General features: G+C 40.8%; 1 protein-coding gene across 1 annotated transcript in view; it reads right to left on the bottom strand.

Moving 5' to 3' along the window:
* Window positions 1–12,905, bottom strand: part of DDX58 (DExD/H-box helicase 58) — a 42,223-nt gene extending 29,318 nt beyond the window's left edge. Inside the window, exons 1-2 of the mRNA XM_041762779.1 lie at window positions 6,108–12,905; window positions 4,477–4,611 (exon numbers count right to left, since the gene is read on the bottom strand). Of these exons, the coding sequence (XP_041618713.1) occupies window positions 4,477–4,611; window positions 6,108–6,213 (241 nt within the window). The 5' untranslated portion in view covers window positions 6,214–12,905. The remainder of the gene's footprint in view (window positions 1–4,476; window positions 4,612–6,107) is intronic.
* Window positions 12,906–13,765: the final 860 nt, after the last annotated feature.

Here is a 13,765-nt window from a genome sequence, read left to right as displayed (position 1 = left end):
TGCAATTTTTTAAAAAATATTGTATTTATTTATTCATGAGAGACACAGAGAGAAAGAGGCAGAGACATAGGCAGAGGGAGAAGCAGGCTCCATGTGGGGAGCCTGATGCAGGACTTGATCCCAGGACCCTGGGATCACAACTTGAGCCAAAGGTGATAGCCACTGAGCCACCCAGGTGTCCCAAATCATCATGCAATTATTAAGTAACTTCCCAGTGCAAGATAGCAAAGCTGGCAAAAGGAAATATAAATCTTAATTCCTGACCCTGAGGAACTTAACCTTCTAAATTACTCCCAGAAAAGGATATTAAGTATAATGGGAAATTTAAGGTGGAAAAACAATTATTTCCACCTTTAATAATTCAAGAATGCTTCCATCTAAGGTTCTTAAACAAAATCACTAGATTTGTCTGACTATAAAGCCCACACTCTTCATTTGGCTACAAAGAACCTAACAAAATGAACACATGGGAACCCAGTATGCAACTAGAATTTCCCAACACTTTTGTGGGAGTGTGCCTTTTCCCTACCCTTCTACCTCCCTGCAAAGAGACTACTACCTTGTATTTCATATGTTATTCTCTTCATTTTCTTAATAGTTGCATGGCATACATTTGATTCCTTCAACAATCTGTGTTCTGGGGCACCTGGGTGGCTCAGTTGGTTAGGTGTCTAGCTTTGGCTCAGGTCATGATCTCAAGGTCCTGAGATGGCATCAGGCTCCCTTCTCAGAAGGGAGTCGGCTTCTCCCTCTGCCTCTGCCCCGCCCCCCTTGCTCAACCATGCTCTCTTTCAAATAAAAAAAAAAATAAAAAAAAATAAAACTTTTTAAGGCTTTAAAAAAATCTGTTTAGTTTGACTTGTTTAGAATTTCATAATTATATCCTACTAAATGTAATTTTCTCTGCTTTTTATAGAGTTTAATATTACATTTCAAAGCTTCACCTGTGTTGTCATCTGTAGCTGTGTTCATACATTTTCACTGCAGTATAGTGGACCATCATGTGACTATTACAGAATTTTATCATCCATTTTCTTCTTGAAGGACATTGGGTTGCTTCCAGTTTTGTTTGCTTGCTTTAGTTATTACAATTATTCTATGAATATTTTTGTATATGCATGATGGAATATATGCGTAAGAGTTTTTCTAGGTCACATACTTAAGAATGAAACTGTTCTACAGGGGGATATTGAAGATAATTGAACTATATATGATGCCAAATTGTTTTTCAAAATACTTGTATTAAGTTATACTCTATATAGTGACAGTTACGATTTCCCATGATTAAATATTCTCTTCAAGCCCTAGAATTGTTGGACTTCCTAAGTTTTGCTATCTAGTAGTTAATAAAATGCTATTTTATAGAGTTCCTAAAGTCACAATTCCCTAATTGCTATTTGGGCTAAGAATCTTTCCATGTTTATTAACCTTTCCTTATTTACTATTCTTTATAATGTCAGTTGACACTTTTGCCCTGTAGTTGTTTTCTTTCTTTTTCTAACTGACTTTAAAGCTTTTTAACATATTCTAGATATAATCATCTTGGTAATTATATATTTTGCAAATATCCTCTCCCAGTTTGTATCTTGTTTTTTCACTTTCGTGTGTTTTGACATATTTTTAATTTTAATGTCATCAAACATATCAATTTGTCTTTTATGGTTAATGCTTTAACGTCTTGTTTCATAAATCCTGCCATATCTCTAAGGTCATAAATTATTATTCTATATTCTTTTCTAAAATTGTTAAATTTTTGCCTTTTTAGAATTACATCTTTAATTCTTATGAATTCATTTCATGTGTAAGTGTGAATGCAATGAGCTAAGAAATACAAATTTATTTTACATGGATATGTAATTTAGGGTTTTTTTTTTTTTTTTTAACATTATCCTGTTTATAATGGCCCACTGCAATGTTTCTTTAAAGATTTTATTTATTGGGCAGCCTGGGAGGCTCAGCGGTTTAGCGCCGCCTTCAGCCCAGGGCCTGATCCTGGAGACCCAGGATCGAGTCCCCTGTCGGGCTCCCTGCATGGAGCCTGCTTCTCCCTCTGCCTGTGTCTCTGCCTCTCTCTCTGTGTGTGTCTCTCATGAATAAATAAATTAAGAGACAGAGAGAAAGAGATAGAGAGGGGTGGGGGGCAAAGAACAGGCAGAGGAAGAAGCAGGCTCCCTGTGGGGAGACCCAAGCAGAACTTGATCCCTGCACCAGGATCATGCCCTGAGCCACCCAGGCATCCTGGCCCACTGCAATGTATTAAAAACCCTTCTATTCCTAAGGATTTTCCTTTCCCAGTTATCTCAAATATATCAGGTTTTCATTTATATATGAGTTTAATTGAAGGCTCTCCATTCTATTTCACTGGTCAGTTGGTAGATGCCAGTACCAATGTTACATATCGAGATGTTACACTGTTTCAATGCCTATGGCTCTATAATAAATCTTGCTACCTAGAAGGGGAAGCCTCAGCCTACTTAATTCTTCTTAGGAATGTCCTGACTATTCTTGGATCTTAATTTTTCCATTTCCATTTTAGAATCATTTATAAATTTCTCAAGCACATGAAAAAGCATATAGGATTTTTATTAAAATTGTATTGAATATAGAAATCAACGTTGGGAGAGCAGATATTTTTATGGTATCAAGTCTTTCTCTCCGTGTGCATGGGTATGTATTTCCACTTAGATAGGACTTCTTTAATATTTTTCAATAACATTTTATAATTTTCTCCATTCAGACTTGACACATCTTTTGCTAGTTTTTCCTTAATACATTTCTTCCTGCAAGGAGCCTGCTTCTCCCTCTGCCTGTGTCTCTGCCTCTCTCTCGCTCTCTGAATAAATAAATAAATAAATCTTTTTAAAAAAAATTCCCCATATAAATAAAATCATATGGTATTGTCTTTCTCTGACTTATTTCACTTAGCATTATACCCTCTAGATCCATCCATGCTGTTTCAAATGGCAAGATCTCATTCTTTTTTATGGCTGAGTAATATTCCATTGTATATATATAGCACATCTTTATCCATTTATCTATGGATGGACATTTGGGTTGTTTCCATAACTTGGTTATTGTAAATAACACTGCAATAGACATAGGGTTCCTGTATCCCTTTAAATTAGCATTTTCATTCTCTTTGGATAAATACCTAGTAGTGGAATTATGGGACCATATGATAATTTTATTTTTAATATTTTGAGAAACTCCATACTGTTTTCCACAGTGGCTGCATTAGTTTGCATTTCCACCAACAGTGCATTAGGATTCTTTTTTCTGCACATCCTCACCAACATTTATTATTTCTTGTGCTTTTGATTTTGGCCATTCTGACAGGTGTGAGGTGACATCTCATTATGGTTGTCATTTTCATTTCCCTGATAGTTAATGATGCTGAGCATCTTTCCACGTGTCTGTTGGTCTTCTTCGGAAAAATGTCTATTCGTGTCTTCTGCCCCTTTTTTTTGGGGGGGGGGGTTTAGCCAAACTTTTTATTTAGTATTCTGTAGTTGCTTAGCATTCTGCCGATTTTTTAATCAGATTGTTTGACTTTGGGGCAGCCCCAGCGGTTTAGCACCACCTTCAGTCCAGGGCCTTATCCTGGAGACCCGGAATTGAGTCCCACATCAGGCTCCCTGCATGGAGCCTACCTCTCCCTCTGCCTGTGTCTCTGCCTCTCTCTCTCTGTGTCTCTCATGAATAAATAAATAAATAATCATTAAAAAAAAAAAAAGGTTGTTTGACTTTTTGGTGTTGAGTTGTATAAGTTCTTCATATATTTTGGATATTAACCCCTAATTGGATACATTTGCAAATATCTTCTCCCATTCAGTAGGTTGTCTTATTTTGTTGATGATTTCCTTTGCTGTGCAAAAGCTTTTTATTTGGTGTAGTTCCAATCGTTTAATTTTGCTTTATTTCTCTTGCTAAAGTAGATAAATGTAAAAAAATGTTTCTATTGGGCAGCCCTGGTGGCGCAGTGGTTTAGCGGGATCGAGTCCCACGTCAGGCGTCCTGTGTGGAGCCTGCTTCTCCCTCTGCCTGTGTCTGCCTCTCTCTCGCTCTCTCTGAATGAATAAATAAATAAATCTTAAAAAAAAAATGTTTCTATGGCTGATGTCAAAGATATCACTCCCTATGTTTTCTTCTAGGAATTTTATGGTTTCAGGTCTTACATTTAAGTTTTTAATCCATTTTGAGTTTCTTTTTGTGTATGGTGCAGAAATGCAATTAATTTTTGTATACTGATATTATATCCAATAAGCTTGTTAAACTCTCCCAATAATCTGTCTGCATATTCCTTTGGATATTTCAGGTAGGCAAATTATGTCATGACTGAAAGTAATCTTTACATTGCCTCAGATTAAGCAACATGAAGCACATGAGGATAGCTCAAAATTAATAGCATTTCACTTTTACCGCATTCTGAAACAGTCAGGTAATATCCTGATTTATGAGTAAGAAGAATGAACTAACCTGCATGACCAAGGGCATCCAAAAAGCCACGGAACCAGCCTTCCTCTTGGAGCTCCAATAGGTACTTAAGAAAAAGTGAGGCAGCCTCCATCGTGCCTTTATTGTTCTTCTCAGCCTGAATATACTGCACCTCATCTACAAATAGAAGAGTGGCTCATCAAACTGCAGAACCACTAATCACTGAAGAAAAAAAAAAAAAACCTTAAAAGGGTTGTCAGATTTTCTCAAATAGGGATGGCAAGGGACACCTGGGTGGCTCAGCAGTTGAACGTCTGCCTTCAGCTCAGGGCATGATCCCGGGATCTGGGCTGGGGACCGAGTCCCACATCCGGCTCCCTGCAAGGAGCCTGCTTCTTCCTCTGCCTATGTCTCTACCTCTCTCTCATGAATAAATAAAATCTTAAAAAAAAAAAAAATTGGGGATGGCGATTGTAACAAATCCCAGCAATGGAAGGAACTGCAAGAAGGCAGCAAAGTCTCTGTTCAGGCAGATGATGCCCATTCTTCATCAACCTACCTTCCTTCCACCCTGCATCCTCTCTAGAAATTTCTTCTAGTTTGGTGGGAAGTCTGGGAACATATTCTAGGGCAATCCTTTAAAAAGAGAGTTTCTTAACAAATGTGTGGAAATAGTATACCCACAATAAAGGAGATGGGACCACTCCATGGCATCTTTAATTACACCAGACTCAGAAAGCAGAGTTAGAAATACTTTCATGGTCCTCTTTCCAGGTTTTTGCTTAGACAGTATGAAATATGGGAGAAAAAGCAAGAGGAGCTTAAAAAAAAACAAAAAAAACCACAAGGCCGGGGAACAGAAAACTATCCACCAAACTGCTGGTGGTCACATGACTTTGTACACTAACTCCATGTCTGGGGCAATGACCAAATGGTTGCCTTCACATGTCCTGCCACTTGATATTTCTGCACTTGGAGCCTGAAAACGAGTGACCAGATCCCCCTTTCTCCTTTCAGCTCCTTCCAGTCGTCACCTCCTTTTTCCTCTTTCCTCAAAGCCTCTGTTCCTCTCCAGTGCAGTGCACCTGGATTCAAATTAACAAAGATCTATCATCAGGTGTCTCCAAAATCTAGACAGAAACACCTGAAATGAAGCCGGCAGCCATTCAGTCCAGAGTCTCTTACCCCTGGCAAGCTTCCAGTAATTCCTAAGTGCAAAGAAGACTCGGCAAGAGTCACTGTCAATTACCTTGAAGCATTTTGCAATCATTTACATACTCAGCAGTCCCCACCCCCACAAAATCTTGGGCTGCAAAGTATTTTAAAGAGGGACCTACATCTTACTCCTGAATCTCTACTGTCACTACAAAGCTGAAGACACGGTAGACATTAAGCATTAGAGAAAATAAAATGGACAATGGTTTGTTTCCCCCTTCTTGAACCTAAATAGAGGTGCACACCTACACAAGTCATTTCCCTTCTCTGGAGCTGTTTCTCCATCTGGACCCCTAAAGGCTCCTCAGACTGTCCTGGCGAACTCCAGGCTACAATCCTGAGGATCCTGCCTCAACATCCGCGTTCCTAGCATGCTACTTGTGTTGATTAAAAGGGGAGAACAGAGTCCTGAGTGGTTTCCTTGCTCCGAGGGGCAGGCGTCCCTGGGGACCACTCACCATCCTTAAACCAGGGGGCCATGTAGCTCAGGATGTAGGCAGGGTCCAGAGTCTTGATGACATAGTCCCGGAAGGCGTGCAGGTTTCGCCGCTCCTCGGCCGTCATTCTGCAGCTCAGCTCCCGGGGACGTCCGCACCTCGCCCGCGCTCACTCAAATGCCTGTGCCGGGCTTGCAGGGATCTCGGGCAGCGGACGCAGACCCAGCGCTGAGAGGCGGGGCCGCCGCCGGGGAACCCCAACTGCGGATGGGAAATCGAAACCGCAACTGGCGGCCGCGGGCCAGGGGTGTGGGGGTGCGCTGCCGCTGCCCCGCCTCCCGGCCAACCGCACTCTTCCCGAGCTTTCGTTTCGCGTCCTCCGAGTGCCTGGCTTGCCAATCTGGAGGCGCCCGCGACCGGGTCCCTCTGGGTCCTCCGGAAGGACCGAGGACAACCCCCCGGGAACTTTTCGGATTATCATTTGGGGTTTCTTTTTCCCCCCCATTTTGCTTTTATAGCAAAGTTTAGATTCAATAAAATGCGCAAATTTTAAGTGTACGATTCCATGAGTTTTGAAAAATGTATATGGGTGGTAACTGCTTCCCCCAGGGCGTGTAGGTCCTATGGTAAGTGAATGTTTAACTCCACAGAAACCTGCCACCCGTTTTCGAAAACAGACGTACCATTTTGCATTCCTAGCGGTAGACGAAGAGATCCAGTAGATCTACATTGGTCAATTTGCCATCATTGTCTATCATTGTGGATTTGACTTTAACTCCTCGAACAGTTAACGTGAGCATATTTGCATGTGTTTATTGGCCATTCATCTTCTTTTGTGAGGCATTTGTTCCCATCTTTTTGCCTGATTGTTTCCTTTATATTATAGATTTACAAGTTATTTATTCTGGAGATGAGCCCATTCTCGGATGCATGTATCCCACCCAAATACCTTCTCCCAGACTGTGACTTACCATTTCATTTTCTTAAAAGTGTCTTTCAAGCAAATATGAAATGATAACAAAGAAAGCAAATAGGGTCCGAGACAGAAAATAATGGAGATTGGAAAAAACTATTTTAATACAGTGGTAAAGGCATATAATATCTCTGGGTAGGTCACATTTCAGCTGAGTCCTTAAAAATGGGGGAGGAATTAACTATTCAAAAAAGTAGGAAGAGAGGGATTCCACGCAGGGGGATAGAGAGCACAAATGAATCAAAGAAAAAAAAGGTGAACAAGGGATAAATGGCATTTAGTGTTGCTGCATTGGTAAACAGGGCCTTGTAAGGCAAGGGATAAAGTACAATAGGAACACATAGCAGGACTTTAAGGAGTAATTTGATCACATTTTTAGAAAAGACTTGCCTCCTGGCTCCTATGCAGAACAAGTGTATCAATGAGAGGAGACTCAAGTAAGAGATGATGGGATCACAGATAAGGACAGTAGACATGGAGAGTGTAAGAAATGAAATGTTTCAGATATACTTTAGCAATAGGAGTGAGCAGCAGTGGAAAGGAAGGGGGGAGGGGAATCAAAGCTACATTCCAGGCATCTGGTTTGAGCAACTAGAAGAATGGTAGCACCATGACTAAAATGGAGAAGACAGGTTTACAGCTTAGTCTAGTCCAGCGTGGCAGACAGACAAAATATATAAGAGTAAGTTCAAGAAGGAGAAATAAAGCCAGATAAGAGAATAAAGAGTCGTGAGGGCTGCTTATATCAGATGAGCTAAAGGGGATGACCTAAATGAAGTGAGAGAGCAGGTCATTTGGGTGAAAAAGCATTCTACTAAACAAAGTGCAAAGGAGGAGAAGGAGAAGGGGAAAGGAGGAGGAGAGGAAAGGAAAGGAAAGGAAAGGGAAAGTAAAGGAAAAAGGAAAGGGGAAAGGAAAGGGAAAGTAAAGAAAAAAGGAAAGGGGAAAGGAAAGGAAAAGGGAAAGAGCACAAAAAACCCAGGAGTGAACCAGGCCTGTGAAAGTAAAAGAGGTGAGCAGAGTTGCTAGAGTGAAGAGGTCTGAGGGGAGGAGAGGTGGCCAAGGCAGTTCACCTACAGTCTGACAGACCACAGGACGACAACTTTGGCTTTGGATTTTATATTAAATATGACAGGGAACCATTGTAGGATTTTGAGAGGAAGTAGAAGATCTGTTTTTAAAGGAGCACTGTGGTTGACTGGAAGAAAACAAGCTTCAGGAGAACAGGTTGGATGCCGAGTAACCAGGTAAGAAGTTGGGACCAGCACGAGAGAGATGATGGCATCTTGGATCAAGAACAAACCTGTAGAAGTGAAGTTGCAGGATATATAATTCTAAAATCACACAATTTGGTGATGAACTGGATGTAGAACATGTGAGAAAGAATAATTCCTGTTTAGCCTGAGCAGCTGCATGAATGGTGGTGCCATCACTAAAGTGGACACTGGAAGATAGATGGGCAGGCTTGGAGGAGAAAAATCAAGAACCTGCTCACTTGCCTGCTTAGAATGATCCACAGGCAGGGCTTCTCACACATGAATGCCCACATAGGTCTTTTAAAGTGCAGATTCTGACCTTGTAGGTCTGAGACTCTGCATTTCTAACAAGCTGACACTGATGTGATGCTGATGCTGCTGGTCCACAGACCTTGTTCTAAGTAGCAAAGTAACTAAAAAAAACATGAGATAAAAGAAAAATGGAGGATACTTCAAAAATCAGTATTTCTACTAAAGTGGGGTAAGTGAAATCCTGAGCACACGTGGAGGGAATGACCTAGAACAGTGGTTCTTTTTTTTTTTTAATTTTTATTTATTTATGATAGTCACACACAGAGAGGGAGAGAGAGGCAGAGACACAGGCAGAGGGAGAAGCAGGCTCCATGCACCGGGAGCCCGACATGGGATTCGATGCCGGGTCTCCAGGATCGCGCCCTGGGCCAAAGGCAGGCGCTAAACCGCTGCGCCACCCAGGGATCCCTAGAACAGTGGTTCTCAAACTGTAGTTTGTAGGCCAGTGGCATCAGAACCACTTGGAAACCCGTTAGAACAAATTCTTGGCATCACAGATGTTCTGAATCAGAAACTGTGGGTGTGGGCCTCAGCAATCTGTTGTAACAAAACTTACAAATGACACTGATGCATACAAAAGTGTGAGAACTAAAGGCCTAGAGAAAGAGAGCTTCATCCATTGATGGAACAAAGATGGATTCTATGGTAGGTTGAAGGCAAAAATTACAATTCTTTACCTTTCCTAGTATTTACACCTCTTGCTAGAGAGTATTTTGGTAAACAGCGTTTGCTTACCCAAACTTTGTGCTGGCCAGAACTGCCCAGCCCTATGGAAAGCATGTGATAGAGACAAGTGGGAAGGGTGAGGTATGAAATATATCCATTGTACCAACGAGCAAGAACACTAGAGAAACTTGTCCACTAACGTATGAAGTTGAAGCTGGGGATTGTGTTTTCACCGTGACAGCAATCTGCAGTTACTGATTTCCTTCAAAACACTCAAAAGGATGCATGCAGACACAACTGAAGAGTTGGGTTGATCCAGATAGAGGTCTTACTAGGTAAAACTACTGTTGCAGATCTGGCATATGACTTATTTTTAAACAGGCCACAAGCTAAAGATTGTTTTAATATTTTTAAAGTGCTGCAAAAAAAAAAAAAAAAGACTATATAACAGAAACTACATATAGCTCATAAAGCCTAAAATATTTACTATCTGGCCTTTACAGGAAAAGGTCGCTGACCCCTAAACTAAGTGAGCGAGGAGAGACAGAAGGTCAAGAGGGTTGGAGGGTACTGCAAGGGAGTGTCTTAAACATAATCTTGAAAATCATAGCTGAGCATGAAGGAAAGTATAGAGGAGGGTAATTAATAGGGCAGGGTCAAAAGATTGTACTTCCCAGTGCTGTATTCTAAAAATGGTATTATATATTCTTGTAGGTGGCCTAATCTGCTCCACCCAGTAGAGAATTCCCTGATTCAATGATCACATGAAGGTAACAGTGACATGCTCCAAGAATTTAAAAGTAAGATTAACCTCTTGGAAATTCTGTTTATATCCTACTGCATGCAGGACACTGTATTTGATACAGGAGATACAACATAAAATTGAAGAGGCAAGAAAGTATATGGGACTAGAGGGAACAATTCTTGGTCTCTCTTGAAAGCTTTCCTTCTGCCAGCCTCCTTAATCTTATATTTTCTAGTTTTCATTTATGCCTGCTTCTCTTCTTGTTCTACTCTCTGGGAGAGCTCATCCACTTCTACAACCTTACTAGTACTCCCTAGTTTCCCAGTGACTCCTAAATCACCTCCCTAGTTCCAACCTCTCCTCCAAGATTCATACTATTTCCGGCCACCCACTGGAAATCTTCATCTGCCTCAGTGTCCTCCATGCTGTCCAAAAGAATTTTCTGTGATGATGGAAATGCTCTCTACCTGTATTGGCCAATATGGTAGCCATGAGCCTCAATAAACAAAATTTAAAATTCAGTTCCTGTTTTACTAGCCACATTTCAAATAATATTCACATGTGCCTAGTAGCTACTATACTGGCAGTGCAGCTCTAGGCAGCTCAATATCAAACTGAAATGTCCCCCCCAAACTATCCCTATTCTTTTATTTCCTACCTTGAATGTTATCACTGAACTCTCAGGAATCAAACTTTCACATGGGGGGGGGTGGTGGTGGTGGTGGTGGTAAATCTCATACCAGACTTTTCCTTTTCTCATAGCCCATCCTCATCTACTCAGTACTCAAATTGGGTCTAGTCTACTGCAGAAATTTACTGAGTCCAGCCTCTCCCCTGGATCCCTATTCTTCTTCTACAGGTCCTTCTCGATTTCTGGTTTGAGCTACTGCAGTTTCTCAAGCAGTGTCTCATCTAGGATTCCCCACTCCACAAACTTCTACATTACTGCTGGTTGTTTAAGAACAAATTTAATTGTTCCATTTCCATCTTCTATAAAATTCCTGTTGGTTTCACCCTATTCATTGTTAAACTCCTAGCATTTAGCACAGACTTGAACCACAGGTACTCAATGTTTGATGAATAAATGAATTTTAGAGACAGAAAAGCAGAGAGATATCCTTTTGCCTAGGAGAGAACTGCTTCCTTATTTAAAGTACAGATGGTCGGTCAGAGAAGCAGCCTACTCTAAGCAAATATTAGATACGAAAATCTGCCCCCCTCGTGTCTGTATAAAAGTACACCATCTAATGTTCTGGTAAACATCACAGCTGCAGCTTTTATGGGGATAAATTTATCAACTCAGACCTTGACCTAACAACTTCCATTTTCCTGGTCTCTTGCTTTTCTCAGGCATAGATCCAATGGATTTACCAGCCCCCAATACCCGTGGCAGGTAGAGTAAGAATTTCTTAAGTTCCATGACCTTGTAAAAACCAATCTTACTGTACTTTTTTAAATGGTCTTATCTCACATACTGTTTTCTAATATGTAAATGTTCCAGGCATTGACTAAAAACTCAGAATAATCAATTATTTACCAAGTTTTTATCTTTGTACACGTGCCAGCTGCTACAGCAGAACACAAGCATAGTTTAAAGGACAAGATATAATACCCATGACACAACTCCCCCTTTTCTTCTCCATCCTTTATCTTCTATCACCCACAGTATCTTTCATGCAGAGGACACTTCCAGCTCATTGATCACTAACAATTCCAATTACCTTCAACTCCAGCCCTACCCATTCTAGTTACTTCCAATGATACCTAGAATTAGGCACTCTCAATTTCTTCAGGCTTCTTACACCTACTTCCATTTTATCTATTTGAACCTCACTGGAAAACAAATTCTTCAACCCCCTGCTCACCTCATAGCTTCACTTCCTTCCCTACACAGCTAAGATGCCAGAATGCATCAATTCACCAGTAGCTTACTCAACTCCCTTGTCCCTCCCTCTTTTACTAGTTACATTCAGAACTCCAACCATAAACCATCCATTTATTCATTCACTGTATAAATACTGAGCACATACTATTTGTCCAACATTAGTTTCTGCTTCTGCTCCCACAGTGGTGAATGCTACCAGGAAAAAAAAAAAAATCACAAATCTTGGTGTCCCGTAAAATATCCTGTGTCTTAAGGGGAGGCCTCTGGTCTCAGCACTCATCAGTGATTCTTAGCTAACCCTCTCCATGACCCTCAGTGGCCTTTTTCTCATTCCTCTCCTGAAGCCGTTTTATGACCCACTTCTCTCAGAAGACAGGATGACAGGTTTTACAGTATGGACCACCTCATCTCAACACATCTACTCACAAATGTGCATTACTTCAGTCACTTTAGAGTAATAAGACTCGCCTCTACTTCTATCCATCACGAATCCACTCACCTGTGTTCTGTGCTCTGCCATTCAGGAACTCTGCTGCATGTTACTACTCTGCTTTGCTTTAAACTTTTCCTGGCCCAGGATCTCCTTCCTAGAAAGCTTGTCTTCCCTCCATCCTAAATTTTAAGAACTCTCCGTTGATTTTATACCCCTCACAGCTTGCTTCTGAGCATGGAAACAAGAGCAGTTATAACTGTGTATCTCAGACTAAGATCCTTATCTCAACAGGATTGGCCTTATAAATGGGACCAGAACATCTCCCTAGTGACTCTGGCTCTTTCTCACAAAGTGGCTTTAATAGTTACTGCATGTTTGTCTGACATTTTCCTTTTGCTGAGTATACATAGCTGAAAACTCTGACACACGCACACAGGTAACCTTGCAGTCCTGTAAGGGCAATTTTATTAGCCTGTTCTTTTTTTTTAAATATTATTTATTTATTGGGGGGGGGGGGGCAGAGACACAGGCAGAGGGAGAAGCAGGCTCCATGCAGGAAGCCTGACGTGAGACTCGATCCCAGGTCTCCAGGATCACACCCCGGGCTGCAGGCAGCGCTAAACTGCTGCACTACCGGGGCTGCCCTTATTAGCCTGTTCTGAAATTATTTCAAACTTACAGAAAAACTACAAAAATTAAGCATAAAGACTTCCTACATTTTGATCCTCAATTTTTAACATTTTGCCACAATTTACTTTATCACCATCTCCATCTATATATGCAGTTTTTTTTCTGAACCACTTGAAAGTAGGCTGCATACACAATAATCATGATTTAGCTTCCTACATAGGTTTTCCTAAAGGCATCAAACAATGGACATGTCTAAAGAACAGTGCTCCCTCATCCGCAGTCAACTATGATTCAGAAGCCTTTTGAAGTATGTGGAGGTCAATAGTAGCCTGATGCTTACATCACAATGCCTAGGTCATTCACTTCACTTCATTCCTTAGGCATTTTACCATTTCACATCACAAGAAGGGCAAGTACAAGTTATTTTGAGAGACCACATTCATATAACTTTCATTACAGTGTACTGCTATAATTGCCCAACTTTATTGTTATTAATCTCTTCCTGTGCCTAACTTATACACTTTATCATAGGTATGTATGTATAGAAAACAGTACATACAAAGTCAGGTACTATCTAGTTGTAGGCATTCACTGGTGGATCTTGGAACTTATCCTTTACAGGTAAGAGGGTACTACTACATAAGTTCTGGTCTCAGTGATAGCTACATTATTACAGTAATTGTAATTTAATCAGTTAACGTTTCGATTGTGCATAGCTCAATGAGTTTGATGCTAGAAATGGACCCATGCTCAGAATTCTGATGAAATCTGGTGTGTGA

Source organism: Vulpes lagopus, chromosome 7 (genome assembly GCF_018345385.1).
Source record: "Vulpes lagopus strain Blue_001 chromosome 7, ASM1834538v1, whole genome shotgun sequence".
In the NCBI taxonomy this organism is placed as follows: Eukaryota; Metazoa; Chordata; class Mammalia; order Carnivora; family Canidae; genus Vulpes; species Vulpes lagopus.
This window is presented reverse-complemented; position numbering and strand designations above follow the sequence as displayed.